Source organism: Erpetoichthys calabaricus, chromosome 2 (assembly GCF_900747795.2).
Source record: "Erpetoichthys calabaricus chromosome 2, fErpCal1.3, whole genome shotgun sequence".
Classification (NCBI taxonomy): domain Eukaryota; kingdom Metazoa; phylum Chordata; class Cladistia; order Polypteriformes; family Polypteridae; genus Erpetoichthys; species Erpetoichthys calabaricus.
Window position 1 is genome coordinate 99,197,478 of NC_041395.2, and position 18,756 is coordinate 99,216,233.

General features: G+C 38.5%; 1 protein-coding gene across 7 annotated transcripts in view; it reads left to right on the top strand.

Annotated features, from left to right (window-relative positions):
- Positions 1-18,756, top strand: part of LOC114646174 (anoctamin-5-like) — a 138,897-nt gene that overhangs the window by 57,101 nt on the left and 63,040 nt on the right. For 5 of the 7 annotated variants that reach the window (XM_051923130.1, XM_028794204.2, XM_051923131.1 and 2 more), the window contains one exon: positions 14,365-14,412. The exons of the other annotated variants lie outside the window; for them this stretch is intronic. In XM_051923130.1, the coding sequence (XP_051779090.1) occupies positions 14,365-14,412 (48 nt within the window). The remainder of the gene's footprint in view (positions 1-14,364; positions 14,413-18,756) is intronic. 7 annotated transcript variants of the gene reach the window in all.

Below are 18,756 nucleotides of genomic sequence, written 5' to 3' on the forward strand. Positions count from 1 at the left end.
AGATGTTATAGGACAGTTGATCCCTAAGATACATCTAATGTCATGGCATATGCTAGTTGTATTTGTAGTTGAATATTTGCAAAAGAATAGTAAATGGATGGTCGTCAGTCTTAACTGAAGTTTCTGCAAGTGCCGAGGTAGCATGCTTGTGTCTGTATCTCACACTGCAGGAAGCTACAACAGGAAATGTCAAAATTAACATTAGCAGTACTTAAAAAGAATGGAGTTTCATACCGTATTTTGTAACATAGTTATTATTAAGATTCCTTGCACCTTATTTTTTGGGTGGCATAGTGGTTAGCATTGCAGCCTCACAGATCCCAGATCTTGAGTTAGCATACAAAGCCTGAGTTCTCCCTGTTTGGTAACTCTTAATTGGTATGATACGAATGAGTGTAAGCGTGTGTCCATACATGCAGAGAGATAAATAGCTCTGTTTTGGCTCTTGAGCAGCAACTTAGAAGATAAAGTGCAAAACACTAAAAATGAAGGGAAATCCAATACCCAAGTGTAAGACGCAAACCTATGCACACAATATACTCAGTGTACATTCAGGTTTTAGTCTTATTAAAGAAGTATTGTCCCTTTGCCAGTGTGTCTGTTGTAACTGGATAGGGTGAAAATGTGGATGGCAGGAGGAGGCATAAAAAAGCCCCAGTGGTGTATTTCAGCATGCCACAGTGGTACGAGTCATGAGGATGGGCAGCATTATCCATTATTGCCACCGATTTTGCCACCTTCCTATTATATGTGTCCGCTGCCAGTGACCCTCTAATGCATATGACCTTCCTGATCAGTTTATTTAGGCATTCAATGTCAATGTCAATATATTCAGCATCCACTGAACTGGTTTTACTCTTCCAACATATCACATCATAGATACTCCGGAATATTTTTTGTTATTTCTTAGCTACCCGATTTAATAACAGAAAGTAGTTATACCCTTGGTTAGGGTTGATACCTTCAAGTTTACTCTGAGAAAACAGTTTTGGTTGAATTTCGATCGGGCTATAATATATAACCTCTGTTTTCCTTATGTTGTAAGGAATTTCACTTGCCTTTTCAGGATTTTGTTCATCTTTAATAGATGGTGGAAAGCAGGCTTTCCTGTCTAAAACTGATGCAGACCTTTTGGGGTGAAATAAAATTGGTAATGCATAACTGTTGTGTTTGCATGTTCTCCCCGTGTCTGCGTGGGTTTCCTCCGGGCGCTCCGGTTTCCTCCCACTGTCCAAAGACATGCAGGTTAGGTGGATTGGCGATTCTAAATTGGCCCTAGTGTGTGCTTGGTGTGTGGGTGTGTTTGTGTGCGTCCTGCGGTGGGTTGGCACCCTGCCCGGGATTGGTTCCTGCCTTGTGCCCTGTGTTGGCTGGGATTGGCTCCAGCAGACCCCAGTGACCCTGTGTTCGGATTCAGCAGGTTGGAAAATGGATGGATAACTGTTGTGTTATCTCTTTTTTAGCCAATGTGCCTTCAGTAAATTTGAATTCTTTTTTCTCTGTTGGATTAGTGCTTTGGTATCGTAATCCATCACACATCAAAGGCCTGGCTCATTTCTTTGGTGGTCGGCATCTAGGTCAGAGAACCACAATTATGTCTGTGAAATACACAGCACTTTGCAGAGAGCGCTTCATATCCTGAAACTCTTTCACGTGCTAATGAATGAAATGAGAGCATTTTAGGTGCTTTCACTGTGGAAAGCTCAAAAACCTTCTGTTTTTGGCAAGAGTTGATCTGAATTATTTGGCATACTATTTTTCCATCTGGCTTGTAGCCCACGATCGGTTTCTGCAGTTTCAGGATAGGTTCTGATCATTTGCAACCCCAAAAATGAGGAAATAAATTCTGATAATGAATGGAAAAATTGATCATTAAATGTATTGAAACAGCATATGCCTGAAAACAACTCAGCAGATGAAACAAGTTTGTAGAGAAGAACACATTTTTTCCTTTGCATGCTGATGTACACCCCTTCTCATAGGGAATCCATTTCTTTTCTGACCTTTTATTTTTTGTAAAGACAATGTCCTCGATTTACGTGGAGGTCATAATGTTTGATCTTCTTCTGGTTATTTTTATTATTTGTCATGCATTATTTTTAATATGTCATTGAGTGAGGAATGACAAGCTGGAGAGAATAAATGTTGGGACACCAACCCAGTGATACCCATTTAATTCTCAAAAGCTTTTTTTTTCAGTCAAAATAAGCAGATGCTGAATGGCGCAGATATAAACAAAACAAAAGCAGGTCGCCTCTTGGGGCTTAAGCTTAGGGCTTTCCCAAACGTAGGTCATGAAGATGGAGCTCTATTCTGTGGGGAGTACTGATCATAGAATTATGCCTCATTCCTGTAGCCTCAGAATTTATAGGCGGTGGACTTAAGGGGCGGAGTCATCTGTCCTCACTGGGTGTGTTCTCGGTACTGTGGAGGTAAACAAGAAGCAGCACCCCGTCTCTTGTAAGATATTATGTACGTTAGATGAGCTGGGAGGGTGACCCTCTGACACTCACGTGTGAGTCTGTTTTAGTGTTGTAAGATGAAAATGTTATAGGTTTTGCCTTTTTGGATTTTTGGTTGCAATGACTAATCACTTCAGAATATTCTTTTATACATCTGATGTAACTGGATGTGGTTATGTGGTTTTCCAATGGCCATGTAAATAAAAGATTCATGCCCAGTTGTCTTTGTTTCAATAAAGGAAAGACCTTTATTTCTAACACTGCGTTGTCTTCAGGCATATGTCCTGTTCCAGGCATTGAAGTATCTGTGACTATTACAATCATGTCTACTCTTTTCTTTCCATTTATTATTTACATTTTAGATGTTAAAGGAATGCACCACCTAATAATGATATTTTTTATATTTTATTTACTCAATGTAGTTTGTAGTGATTGTGGAGAAAATTTTTAAAACTAATTTCATGCAGAAAAGAGATAACAACGTTTCTGATATAATAGGGGTCCATGGAGACCAACGCCTGCCCATAGCAAACAATATCAGAAAGATCCGTGAAAAAAATCTCATGTTACTCATGTTGCACAATCCACTTGTTAATTTAATTTAATAATTTGATCACAAACTCCCAAACACATGTTACTGTATTTTTACTAAATGCTCTCGTGAGCAACAATAGAACTCACTCAGACACGCCAGAGTATTTCAACTGAAGACCCGCCTCCCTGCCTCATTCATTGGTCAGGAGTCCAACCCAGTAAAATCTTATTCATTGGCTAACATTGCACTTCACAGGATATCAACCAAAAGTGCGCAAATGAGTACAACTGAAGATTAAAAGTTAAAGAAAAGCGAGTCAGAACATTATCAGGAAGAGAGTATGACTTGTACTTGTACAAATCTGAGATGCTTCAACAAGAGAACGGTCAGTTTCTCAAACTGCCGCTAAATAATCCTGAGGTACTCCAGTTGCGGCTTACTGTTATGAATATAAAGGTTGTCTACAATTCAAATGTTCATTCGTGTCAGAGTGTTCTCCATCTTCATTCATAAGAGCATTTTATTGAACTGACTGGTTTATTTAACAATATGTTGGAAAAAATAAAATACATGTATCTAGGATAACTTGACATGTGGATTATGCAACACTAATAACATGAGATTTTTCATGGACTTTTTGATGCTGTTTGCTGTTGTCCAGCATTGGTTTCCATAGACATTTATTATATCAGAAACTTTGTTATTTCTGTTCTGCATGAAAAAATTAGATTAACAATTTTTCTCCGCTATCACTTAAAACTACATGGGGTAAGTAACATATGAAAAATATAATTTTTGGGTGGTATATTCCATAACCTCCTTAGCGTTAGACCTGAGCATCACTCTGGCTGTATAAACGGTGTGACAAAGCGTTAGTCCTGAGTGTCACTTGGGCAATGGTACAGACGCGTCTCATGTAAGACGTGTGGCTTACTCTGGCTGTAAAAGTGGCAACAGAATTAGTGCCAAGTGTTACTTGTGCAACGGTATAGGTGTATCTTGTGTAAGTGTCAAACCCGAGTGCTACCTGGGCAATGGTGTACATGTGTCTTCTTCTATCCTCATAATGGCGTCTCGTAATGAAGAAGTGAATCTGTCTTTAGGCATTGAAACTGAAATGATCAGTGAAACAAAAAGTGATTCTGGGAATCCGAATGCAACACTCACATCACTTGTATACGTGCAGTGTACTGTTCATATTATTATTATTATTATTATTATTATTATCATTATCATTATTATTACCAATTGTATCATTATTATATTTTCCACACTTCTGACTTTGTACTTTTAGTGTTTTTCACGTTTTAAGGTGGGAAGATGAAATTTAATAAAAATGTAAATTTTCAAGCCAAAAAATGTAATGCTTTTTACATGTTTTTTTGAGAACAAAATGTAATGCTAAGGAGGTTAAAGGACAAATTGTGGTGCTATGCATTGGCATCACCCTTACAGAGCCACAATTGGGATTACCTTTTTCTAGACAGGCTTTCAGAAGCCTGCATACAAAAGACAGTTCATCAGTCAATTCAGTATTGAACTTTCTTACTCTGGTTTAAGGTCTTAGGGGCCATAGCCTGTCCAAATAAAAATGAGCACTAGACACAATAAACTTCCTGAACAGGGACACACACACAAGCGCATACACATTCTCACTCATATGGAGATAATTTAGTGTTACTTTTTGAGAAAAACCCATGCAGACACAACACAAAATTACGCCAGACACTGAGTGGGCCAAGTTTCAGATGTAGTCTCCTTAGACCAGGGATCGCAAACTCCGGTCCTGGAGGACCACTGTGGCTGCAGGTTTTCATTCTAACCCTTTTCTTAATGAGTGTCCTGTTTGTGCTGCTAATTAACTTCTTGTGAATTAATTTTAATTGAATTGATTTTTTAAGATTTGTTCCCTTGAATTTCTTCATCGTTGCTCTGATTCGCATCATTTCTTTCCTTAAATGGCACCCAAACAGAAATGAAATGTGAAGTGAATGAGCCAACAGAAGACCAACAAAGTCAGGGCCTCAAACTCCAACCAATTTAACTCCAACCAGCTTCTTAATGAGGTGCCGATTCTTGTTGTTAATTAAACTCGTTCTTAATTCCGTGGCTTGTTGCTGCTCTCATTGTGCAATAGCAGACATTTCCAAAACTGTCGATTTTCTCTTTCTAAGAGCACTGGGAAAACATTTTGTGGACCTGAGCAGATCGACATTACTGAGGCCTTCATTTTTCTCTATTTTCAGATATTGTATGATGGACACTAGTTGTTTTGGCTCATTTTGTATGTCATTATTGTTTGGCCCTGCGTGGAGTTTGCATGTTCTCCCCATGTCTGCGTGGGTTTCCTCCGGGCACTCCGGTTTCCTCCCACAGTCCAAAGACATGCAGGTTAGGTGGATTGGCGATTCAAAATTGGCCCTAGTGTGTGCTTGGTGTGTGGGTGTGTTTGTGTGTGTCCTTGTGGTGGGTTGGCACCCTGCCCGGGATTGGTTCCTGCCTTGTGCCCTGTGGTGGCTGGGATTGGCTCCAGCAGACCCCCGTGACCCTGTGTTCGGATTCAGCGGGTTGGAAAATGGATGGATGGATTATTGTTTGGCTGCTAATTAAGGAAAAAGAAACAATTAAGGGGTCTGAGTCTTCAAGAGCAAGTCAAATAAAATGAGTTCAGAAGAAGTTAATTAGCAGCAAAAACAGGTCACTCACTAAGAAAAGGGTTAGAATGAAAACCTGCAGCCACGGTGGTCCTCCAGGACCGGAGTTGGTGACCCCTGCCTTAGACTGTGGGCAATAGTGCTAAACACTGCCCATCGTAGAGGAAAATATGTGGGAATTTGTGATGGTCCAAGTTGCAAGCTGCAGCTGCCATGTCTCTTTTGAACCCAGAACCATCGATAGTCATGACTGGGATGAGCTGGTCAATGAGCACACTGAACAAGCAAGTGTTGGTGCAAACATACAGAGTGTTTTCAGTCGCACAAGAAAACAAGGGTTAAAAAAAACTCAAAAGTGCAAAAGTGCAGTGCTTTCTGAATAAACAAGTCAATAAATATTTACCAAACAGTATCCCAGAGAGGTTGTGAAAACAACAAAAAATAAATAATCCAATAAATAGTTAAAATCCAATTTGAAAAGGTAACCTGTCACATTTTTCTCTTTCAGTCTCTTTCTTAGGTTTTCGTCAGGACCCCTCTCACCACAGAATTAATTAGATTTTTTAGGTTGTGATTAACCCCTTATGGTTGCATCATACATTTCTCTGCTGCTGGTGCTTTTGATGGTAGGTTAGGAGCACACGCTGATACAGCACATTGCCTCACCCACCACATGACAAATAAACTCAGTATCCCCAGATTAGGAGGGCCCAAGTGCTGCCATGCAACCTTCTGATTACCAGGGTAGATCCCTACCTCAGAAACACCATTCCGCCCCTGCTTTTGATGCTAGCGGCAGTAAATATCTATCAGCGTCACAGTCCTGTGAATAAGAAGGAAAGGGGCTTTTAGGGTGTGTTTATTTAACACTGCCATTTAGAGTGTTAACACTGCATTGTTACATGCTTTCCATTTAGTTAATGGAAACTGCATGACCTTATTGCCAGATATGGCAAACATTGCCTTTTAGCTACGAATGCAAAAAGTCCAGGCTGACAAACATACACATGTGCTAATGATGACCTTTGCTTTTTTCTGAATTAAATGGAAACTTAAAAAAATGTATGCCTGATAATGCACTATAATAAACTTACTAACTGAAATAGAGAAAACACAGAAGAACCTTAGGAAAATGGGAACCTATTCGACGTGTAGATACGTCAGAAAGTGTTCCCAGCAGACATAAGGAACAGTTTATGCTGCAAGTACCCACACCTGCTCTTATGTCAACTTGGAAGCAAAGAGTGGGGTAGTTAAATTTGGACGATGGAATCCAAAGCTGCGGTGTCTTTTTTATATCATTGAAGGCAGATGTGGAACAGTTCGTTTTTTATCACTCGTGAAGTTTTTGGTGGACAGAGATAAGTCATATTTGAATTGTGAAGTTTGAAGTGACAGTCTGATAAGAGAGCAGCTTTTTCCCTTCTGTGATGTTTGTCTCTGCAGGCTTCATTGGTCGGACTAGGAAACTGTTAAATCCCAATGAATTTGTGAATACTTACATCACCACCCCTTTACCCAGAGACCTGCCCCACAATTCTTCTTTAACAAAACCAAGCAGATGTTCAGAAATGTTTTACTTGTACATTCAGGCTACTTCCTTCTCTTCCTCCAGAATAACAATGCAGTCCCTGATGCATTGTTTCTCCCTTTTTTTCTGATGTCCACATGTCATATAGAATGGCTTCTCTCAGAAGTAAAACTGAAAGGTCAGGTACAAAAGAAAATTTAAGGAAACAAGAAGGCAGTTTCAAACAGACAAATCCTGTTTACCAGTAAAGCAGAGATCCTAAAAAAATCTCCCTGAAAATAAAACGGAGCAGTTGGCAATGATTGCCTGCACATATTCCATCTTCATTGTTGATCAACTTGATTAGGAATTAAGAGCTCACTGCGTGTTTTCTTTATTGAGTTATGCACTAATGACTCCTGCAGCCATCTACCCTCCTCTTTACTATCCCTTTTTTGACTTTGGATTATGAGCTTCCCTGAACTGACAGAGGCTGTGATTTCTTTTCATCATAAGGATGTTTGTGACACGTCACTTCAGATAGGTAATCAGGGCCTTGGCCACTTAAGGCTTCATAAGTCAAAAAGAGGGTTTTGAAATCTGCCCTAAACTTAACCGGGAGTCAGTGTAGGGACTTAAGAACTGGAGTTATGTGTTCGTATTTTCTTGCTCTTATAATAATTAACTGAAGCTGTATAAAGAATGATTTGAGCAGCCAGTGAACACCACATTGAAGCAGCCAATCCTACTAGGAATAAATGCATGAATTAATTTCTTAGTAAAAATGCCTGTTATGATGCAACATGCATTTGTTAGAGCTGCATAACCTCAAGTCTTGAAATCTTTCTTAGTGTCAAATAGGTCTCATCATATATTCAGCAGCACTTAACTATTATTTTCATTTTGTCTCGTTTTGCATAATGCATTTGTTTTCATCTTTGTATTTTGAGTTCAGCTAAGTCTTGGCGGTCATTTGATGCTTTAGGTTCAAGCAATGTTACCTGGAGGCAGCTATAGACACATAGCTGTGGAAGGCATTAATAATGCCAGTCTGGTCCTCCTTCCCTAGATTGCTAGAACCTCTTAAAGCAGCAAATATGAGACACAAATGCTTTCTGCACACGACAATGGCCTTACTTAAACTGCATGCATGGATGACACAAAAGTAGTCAGGTGTTTTAAGAACATATGAAATTTGTCAGACTAGAGGATAATAGTCCATTAGCCTGTATTGTTTTGTGCAAAGCCTGGTTCAGTTTCTGTATGTTTGTAACATTCTGTGAAGCAAATAAGGTTTTACAGGTAAAGGCTGACCAAGCAAAAAATCATTCATTCATTCATTTTCGACCACATTTTATTCAATTCATGATCAAAAAGGCCAGGGTCTAGTGGCATAGCATGAGCAAAAAACTGATGCTAACACTGAGCAGGTTGTCAGCCTATCCCAGTCACACTTACTGTAAATGCACAGGGAAATTCAGAGTCATCATTTTACCTAACCTGTTAAATGATCATTATTTGAATCCAGAATTCCAGAGCTCTGAGCTAAACCTACAACACTAAATACTGCGCTATCATACTATCCACATGCAAAAATGCTGAAAAAGTTTGTGCTCTGTTAGTCAGGTTAAGACGATCACCTTGTGCTGATCTCACAGCTGAATTCCTCAAACTACGTGTGGGCTTGGACAGTTTCAAGCCCTTCTTGTATCTCATCATGTCAATTTATAAAAGACTTCAGAGTCTTGCAGAGCTTCTTACAGTTTAACTAGGCAGTTTCTGATTAACTTCAGCATGCTCTGTGTGAAGAAGAGTTTTTAACAACTTCATCTTAAATAAACTTCCCTTTATTTTCTATTAGTTTCAGTATGTGCCTTGCTATTTGTCTGGAAGAAGTCAGATTGAATTGATGATATCTTTGATGCAATGATGACTTTTTAAGTCTAAAGTAAGTTGCTAAATAAAGTAAGCTGCTAAGGTATGACGTGTCCTGTAAAGTTTAGGTAGATGTTACTTGTCTAAGTACCATATGCAACATAACATACATTATATAATCTAAAACTTGTTTCAGGTTGAGTGGTGCAGTAGTAGCGCTGCTGCCTCCCAGTAAGGAGACCAGGGTTTGTGTCCGGGCTCCTCCCCGCGTGACATTCTCCCCTTGTCTGTGTGGGTTTCCTCCTGGTGGTCTGGTTTCCTCCCACAGTACAAAGACATGCAGGTTAGGTGGATTGGTGTTTCCTAAATTGGCCCTAGTGGGTGGTGTGGATGGGAGTAACCTGTCCAGTGTTTGTTCCTGCCATATGCCCTATGCTAGCTTGGACTGGCACCAGCAGACCCCCTGTTCAGGGCTAAGCGAGTTAGAAAATGATTGACTGTTTAGGGTTATGGGGGTAGAGCAGAACAGCAGACAGCCTTGTGCAGGGTGCTAGTCCATCAGAGGGTCCATTCATGCACATGTCCACACATACTGTACGGAATCAAATTGGAGCTACCAGTTTACCTGATTTATACATGTTTGGGGACCCAGTGGAAGGTACACAAAGATAAGGCAAGATGTATGAACTTCGCACAGGCAGAGACTGTCAAAGTTTTGGAACCCACAATTCATGATTCTTGCACTAACCACTGCACTACCATACTGCCTAATTGCAGTATTTCAATTAATGTTAGAATTTACATTGTGAATTTCTTAAAAGTGTTACAAAGTGCAAGCTTGTTTTTAAACTGAATGTGATCTTTTCTCTGCCCTGCTTAACAGTTTTTTGGCCCCAAGGCCATGTTGCATGCTATAACCAGATTAATACAGTAAGACATACTGCCTTCCTAGCAGACACTGTGAATCTTGTGTACAGTGGAGTGAAAAGTGTGACTAGACTGCTTATCTGAGAGATCACTTTGAAGAGGAACACATTTGTACATATCTAAACTGAAAGATAAAAAAGATTTCCACTCCCTTATTATTTTGCCCTCAAGCACTAAAGGCTTGAAAATATGCAGTGGTTTAGTTTAGAATGTGTTACCTCATCCTGACTGATTCTCTGGGAAACTGGTACTTCTGAAATTAAAACCAGTAACATTTCTACCTATGAGCTGGCCACAAGTTCTTCGACATTGAGGTGCGTTCCCTCCCTCTAGATATTGGCTGTTTGTTGCATATTTTCATTTCCGATAACTTTTGTCTATGATTCTTTGTTTACAGCAACAGGATGCAGTTAGTTATTTTTGAAACCTTACAACTGCAAGAGCCAAACAGGACTAATTGTCAAACTGTAGCTGTTTGCTTATAGAAAGAATTGCACTAATATATTAAAATAGACCTCTTTATAAACATCAGCTTAAAGTAAATAATGCAACTGAGTTCATTTGGTCCCTGCAAACTATATATATAGTTTGTATATATACTGTATTAGGTGGATTGGTGATTATGAATTGGCCCTGGTGTGTGCCTGGTGTGTTTGTGTGTGTCCTGTGGTAGGTTGGCACCTTGCCCGGGATTGGTTTCTGCCTTGTGCCCTATGTTGGCTGGGATTGGCTCCAGCAGACCCCTGTGACCCTGTGTTTGGATTCAGCGGGTTGGAAAATGGATGGATGGATATATATATATATACTGTCCGTCCGTCCATTTCCCAACCCGCTGAATCCGAACACAGGGTCACGGGGGTCTGCTGGAGCCAATCCCAGCCAACACAGGGCACAAGGCAGGAACCAATCCCGGGCAGGGTGCCAACCCACCGCAGGACTATATATACTGTATATATATAAAATAGAATGTATGTACCTGTATGTGTCCAGTATATTCCTAAACTTTTTGACTAGTCCGGTCCAAATATAAAAATCGGAATGGCTACAGATAAAGAAGAAGAAGACTGTCTAGATAGGGGTCTCCAACTCCGATCCTTGAGCGCTACTGCAGGTTTTCATTCTAACCCTTTTCTTAATTAGCGACCAGTTTTCGCTTTTAACTCTTTTGTCTTAATTTTAATTATCTTACTATTTAAAACTCGGATCTTTTAATTACTTCCTTTTTTCTTAATTAGCAACCCAACAATATTGAGTTACAAAATGAGAAAATACATGAATTGCTTACCTGTTTTCACCTGTCACAACTTTCACACTGAGACATCATGAAGGTTTGGGGCAGCCACCCGTGTATTATGTCCTATCTGAAAAAAGGTTTGCAAACAACAGCAAATCCTTACAGATCGGAGTCCACAATTAAACTGCCAGTATAGAGACAAGATGGCTGCTTTAAAGGCCAGTGTAGGAAATGACATCATCAGAGGTGGAGACCGGAAGTGACATCATCAGAAGTGGGCCCGAGAAAAGTGTTGTCATCAGAGGCGGGACTGGAAGGCACTGTAATCCTGAGGGATTTCCTGAGAATAGTCTGCAAGGGAGTGAGAAAGACAGTTAGTGTACCCTGCCGCCCCTAGTCAGTGATGGAATTACTATTATTCAGGCCCTTTAGTTGTCTTCTACTCGCACGTGTGACACACCATGCAATATCTGAAATAAACATCTTAGTAATGTTGATCTGCTCTGGTCCTCAAAACATTGTGATGATGCTCTTACAAAAAAGAAAATGTCTGGTTTTACAGAAAGAGACCACCAGTAAGCCATGGAATTCAATAACAGGCTTAAGAAACAACAAGAATTGGCTTCTAATTTCGAAACTGGTTGGAGTGAAATTAGTTGGAGTTCGAGGCCCCATAGGTGCTTCTGTAGGTAGTTGTCGGTTGGCAAACTCCACATCTCATTTCCAGTTTGGGTGGCATTTAAGGAAAAAAATGAAGCAATACGGAAAACTAAATCTTTAAAAAACAAGTCAAATAAAATAAAGGAGAAAAAGTTAATTAGCAGCAAAAACAGGTTAGAATGAAAACCTGCAGCCACAGCAGCACTTCAAGACCCGAGTTGGGCTATCTGGCAAGATAGGCTACCATGAAACCTGGACTTCCCACCCCTCTCCCCTGATTTAATCCCCTTGACACATGGAAAATGTTGTAGGGACTATTACTTTATTAACTGATTTTGGCCAAAATTGGTACTTGGAGGTTTACTGGGTTACAGATTATGATCATGAAATAGTTTTTTTGAAATTCAAGATGGCAAAACAAATATTTAGGAGCAGAACGTTTCCACATGAAAGACATAGGTACTATATCTGGGTTCAATACTTTTTTTTCTTTTACATTTGAAGACTATTTCATTGAAATGGTTCTTTTGTCAACTGTTTATCAAACTTCACTACTCCAGAAAAATGTCAAAAATGTTTTTAACTTGTCTGTCAAGGTCTCTTCCTTATACAGCCTTCATTCAAAGTTTCCTTTCAGGACTGATTGTTAACATATGGATGTTAGCGTCATTCAGGTCATTGATGCTTAAGACTTTAACCCTTCTGGGCGCTTCCCCTACTTCACACCACACACCTCCATACCACTCGATGCAGGCAGAAAGCCCCGGGGAGCACTTTGTAAATTAAATATCACTGAATTAATTTGAATATGTTACAGTTTAATTTTCACATTTCCACAAATGCTGATGTTCTAGATATTAGAAACCCAGGAAACAATGGGTAGTTGAAGCCAGTTGCTTATAACTGTGAGTGTTCTAGCAGGGTGTCCCAGACTCTAGTAGTCATCTTCAGTTCTTGTAGTGAGATTCCCAGGTGCTATCAAGCTAACTGTGCAGTATAATCCTTTGAGCTACACCCCATAACCGCATCCATCCTTAAAGAATGAAGGTGATTATAAATCAAGACCAGTAAGAGAATGCGCTCAGTGTACCCAGCAGCGTGGTAAACACTCAGAAAGATGGTACAGCTGAAGGAGAAGGCTTAAAGGTTAGCAAGAAGTATCACAAACTAACTCTTTTGCTTTAATCTGAATTTTAGCGCAGATAAAATATTCTTACAGTACTTAGAAAGATATGCAAAGTACAAGAAAAAAACACTGATTTCATTTTGGTTTTAGTAATTGCACCTTTGTCACACGTACAATGTAAAGTTTACATTTTTATTGAATGTCCAACCTGCATGTAACACACCACAACTGTCTGACACCATGATAAACAGAAATGTGTTAAAGTGCACATCTCAGTTTTATTAAACAGAAAGCACAAATCAGCTTGCCTGATGCACTCCTTACTCCTTTTATGACCCAGTTACCTAAAACTATTTGAAAAAACAGCAATCCAGGGTTGGTTCCCACACATTGCTGCCAGGATACACTCCTGTCTACCTCAACTCTAACCAGATTTCAGAATATTACATTGCTGATGTAATGTAAAGTTGTAGTTATTTTATTTGCACAGCCTAAAAGAGTAAAATTAAGTATATTTTAAATTGTTCTGTATTTGTTGTGGAGATGTGGATCTGATGCTTATATCTTATAGTTTTGACATCAACCAGTTTGTAGGAATTGGAAACAATGTCACTCAATAAATGTGCATTAATTTGATTGCATGTGGTCTCTGACCTTATTTTAGATTTGATCTTCAGCAGTGTGGTTGGGAGAAACAGAACGCTATATGGGGAGCTAATAATCTGTGTGTGTTTGGTGAATTGGAGATTCTAAATTGGCTTGAGCGCGGGTATATGTTTGTGTGCCCTGGGTTGTACTGGCACCCAGTTCCTAACTATTTCCAGCCTTGTAACCCAATGCTTTTTAATAGGCCTCAGATCTCCACAACCCTGAACTGGTTTAAGTAATTTTAAGCAGGCTTGTATGTATTTTTCTTTCTTGTCAATTTTAAAAGTTTTGTTCCTTAAATATGAACTTTTTTTCTTCTTGGCTAAGTAGAGGTTTAGTTCTTGAATAGTTTTAAAAGATTCTTTTCCTCTCCAGTAACTGTGATGTAAACAATTTTAACAGATTGGTAGCTTTGTTACATTGACTAATGTCTGAGTTTGAAATCTGCACCAATAATTCCTAATCATCCTGTACTTTCCATACATTCTTGATTTGTGAATCTATCGTGTCTTATTCTGAAGATTCTAGACTTCTCATTCCAGTGGAGAGCTCTGTAATAACATCAAGCAGAGTCACAGAAATGGAAGGAATGGAGATATGAGGCAAGGTGCTTCTGAGAAGATGGCCTTATCATTACATGCTTAACAGCACATTCCATTCCTCCTTCTCCTCCTCCACCTGCTGCCTTTACTAACCTGCTTATCTCTCTCCCTTCCTCCATTCTCCATGGTAGATCTTAAGCACCACTGAATCCTCCTGCCTCATCACCAATATGCAAGGGGTAAGCTGCAAAGCATCTCTGGGCCGGCCTGCATGATGGTATGCAGTGGTGATACAGTATGTCTGTCTTTCTCTGAGTTTGCTGTGGTATTCTGGAAAGGTAGTGCATGCTGGTAGAAAGGTGACTTCTAACAGTGAATGCTTGAGTGTGTGTTGTACTGGTAATCAAGTAGCAAGGACAGCCTACACACTGGGAAATGCAAGTTATTATATATAATACAGAGCTGGTAATTGTATTTGAAGTTAAGATTGGTGGTAACTCTACCAAGATTAATCAAAAAAGTTGTTTGGAGTCATGGCACAGCCTTACTGGAAAGGTAGCCACATACTGGATAATCATCTGTCAGGCAGATCTCATGTCCAAACATTAGGGAACTTGCTTACCCACACCTACATTGCCACCAAGCTTGCAGTGATATGCCTGGTGAGAAGAAGCTCCTCCAAATTTAGCATACTCTGCTCAGGTTAAAACACAATTTTTTTAAAATATTAATTAAAATCTAGTATGACAATTTGTGGCTCCTTCTATGAATGGATCTATCATAATATCAAAACAGAAATAAATAAAATTATTGGGTTACTGTACAAATGTGTGGAGCTTTCCAAGCATACCAGGACTCCTTAGTATAATCAATAGAAAGGTGGATTAAGTGGGAGAACATGATTTTTTTTTTTAACTTAACATATCAATGGCTACTAGATTACCAGACCAGGCTTCATAATTAGACCTTAAAGTGCATGGAAGCATCTCGTCTACATCTTAACATTGCATTCTAATTAACCATGTGCTGCTTTTATCATGCAAATATGGATAAAAGCTGTTGCACCCATTGGTTTTGCATCAGGCCGCCCTGTAGCTGTAGATGTCTTGTTTAGACTCATCTTCCAATTTGTTTGTGTGGTGTTCCACATTTGTCAAAGTGGTTCTTTTAACACTGGAGTCTAGATTGTCTGTCATGTCTGTGTGTGCGTTGGTGTTTTTACGTGGGTGTGATTTTTACAGCAAAAGCCTGACTGTCAAGTGTCTTTTAACCAAAGTATTTGTGTTTTCACCCCAAAAAATTGGTATTTGATTTCTCTGGTCATCACCACAAGCTAGATTTTTGATCATATAGTGGGGGAGAGTTTGATTTAACTCAGTTTTAAAAACATTTGTTTACACTCCTGTGGATGAGAAATGGATATCTGTTCTGTCAGTGATGATATGTTTTTTTTACTTATATAGGTGAATAAAGATTTGGTCTTTTAGTATTTCAGTGTTTTGCTATTTTTAACTTCATTGAGGCTGCATAAGACAGAACTTGTTAAATACTGAAAAAAAATTCAAAGCTGTTAAATATTAAAATGTGTTTTGTAACTATTACAACATAACACCATCAAAAATTAAGACATGCATTTCTTTTTTTCTATTGCTTCTCTAATACAGGTTTACAGTTTAATCCTGGATCAGAATCTTTCTGTTATTTTTACCTGTTTATTACCATAAGATGCCAGTACAGTGTAACAGTATGCGGTTTTAAATCACAGGACTGTGTTGTACATTCATACATTTGTTCATTCATTCATTTTCTCAGCTTCTTCAGTCCAGTATAGGATTTTACTTTATTATTTATTCATACTAATGATTTTCAAAGAAGCTATTAATTGCTATTCTTTAGATTTAGTTTACTTGGTTTATTGTATCTTTGCATTAAATGCACAAAGCACCCATAGCCCTCATTATGTATGTATGTCTGTCTGCATGGAACAGCTAGGCTCCCAGAGTACTGATTCTGTTGAAATCTGCTACACTTTTGGTTCAAGTTCAGATTTCATTGTGATACCTCAGATTAAGTGTGCTGTACAAATTTTTGAAATTTCAAAAACTCCCATTTCATAAAACATAGAAACATTGTGTGTGACCTCAATTACTGATCCATTTACTGTTTGAAATTTGACTTGAGGGGGATGATTTCAATGTGTGTATTTACCTTTCCATAACCACTCCAGACAGCAAAACAAATCCTAGAGTAAGTTTTTGAAATGAAGGAATTAGATTTTAACTCTCATTGAGTACTTCTTTCATAAATTTTATGTTTAAGAAATATGAACTACAGTCTATACTAGCCTGTCCACATTTAACAACTAGTAATAATAATACATCAATCGGTGCACCTTTTACATCTGTTGACTTGGGAGCTAAGCCTGCGATCAGCTCCCAGAAGCCTGTTTCGGCTTGATTTGTAAGTATATGGCATTGTAAAGTGCTGTTTAAAAACACACGTTTTACAGTATGTACACACCTAATACATGTGATTACATTCTCTGTGTTATTTTTGTATATTAAAAAGCATGATATATTTGTCTTTGATTAAGTAAATAAACAAAAAAAGATGTAAAATGCTTCAACTTTCCAAACAGTTAATGTATGTCCCTGTATGTACATGAATGTTATTGCATGCCTATATTTTCTAACTTGTTTTCTTAGAGTGTACTCTGCTCAGAGGATAGGTGTGGGCGTCTACGCAGATTTATACATATAACACATCCCTGTATCATCTCTAACAATTTTGTTCAATACTCCATACACAGGTCTGCAAAATGAAACGTATATGTATATTTTAACTGTGAGTAGTAGTACACTTGACTAGTTTTTTCATCATTTCTACTTTATCCAAAACTTCATTGAAGGCCTGTTGTTTGTACACTTTTCCTGTGGCGTCTCCATAAATATCAGGCAGTAGTCCACCATTATTCTGACATCTGGTACCTTTTTTCCATGTCCTTGATATCCTGATGGAATCCCTCACCCTTCACTTCATTCACCGCTCCAAGATTTTTATGGTCAAATTCTAAAAAGTGAACATTGAGACTCATGTTGCAACCCAATTCCTTAAATGTAACTGATATTTTTTTTCACAATTTCTTCACCATTTCAAATGTTTATTGTTACCTAAAAACTTAGGCATTACTTCTTTGAATGATACCCAAGCCTCTTGTTCAAGGTTGTTCATCACAGCATCAAACTCTGCATCAGAAATCAGTTTTCTAATATCGGGTCTGGCAAAAATTCCCTCTTTCAATTTAGCCATAAACCAACCTGGAAACGTTCAGCCCAAATACATAAAACAGGCTCCATCTTTTAATAAGGCTTTGACAAACTGCTTCATTAAACCAAGCTGTAGTGGATATAGCACCACCTTATCTGGATCCACCAAGACAGATCTCATGATGTTGTAGATTTTTGAGTTGGCTATTCCTTGTGAACCCAATGTCAAATCTTGATTCTGCTGTCCCACTCACAAGGAAAATCTGGGAATTTTATATGCTGTGTCTGCTGATTTACTGGATGGTCTTCACACTCCGCTCATAACCAAAGCCATTTTATTAATTGTTTTTTTTCCCAACCATTAAATAAATGGACTGCTTGATTTACAGCTTGGCTTTAGTTCCTCTCCATTATATCAACTGAAACAAATGGCGTAATCAATAAGAAAAGTCTATGAAATCCTCGACATGTCCTCCCTTATACATAATCTTTGAGACCACCTTTACCCAAATGCATATGCTTTTTTACAATATAAATATTCATGAATAGAATTTTATGTGTGACCGTTCATTCTTTTTATTTTCATCTTCATCTTTTGCAGTGGCATCAACATCAGGAAAGCCTTTTTTTACCTTTCAATGTTTCATCCGTTCTTTACTTCTTCACTAAAAACTATTTCAGTTTTCATCAGGGTTATTTCCACTTGCCCTTTCCATTGTCATGTGGAGTTCCTTCCTTGAACTTGTTGCTATCAAGGCTCTGTTTTGCAAGTCCATGAAATATACTCAGCAAGGTTGAAAATTGACACAAGTCCATTTTTATATTTAGATGCATTTACAAAAAATTAAACAAATCTGCATTGTTAAAACCAATATATCAATATGGTGAAGTAGACATGTTTGATGAATGGAATGATGGAAGCAGTTACCAGGCTGTTGTTTTGTATGACACTTCCATGTTAATTCCATCATTGATACATTTCCAACTGGTATTTTGTTTTTCACATATGCAGCATAAGATTATATTCTTGCAGATTAGTCTATTTAGAGTCAGCATTAGTGTTATTCGACAAAATTCATCAAAAAGTCTTTTGCAGCACTTTTTCTGGGTTCGCCATTGACCTTGTTCACTGAATTTTGCCTTGAAAATTAGAGTAACATATATTTCACAGCATCCAATGATGCTTTGAGAGGATACATGACATCCCAGAGTTGTAACAGCCATGATGGAGAAGGGTGTCACTACCTGATCTGTGCTACCTGCCTAATTTGCGTCACACGTACACAGAACATTCCATGCATACTCTTTAAGTATACT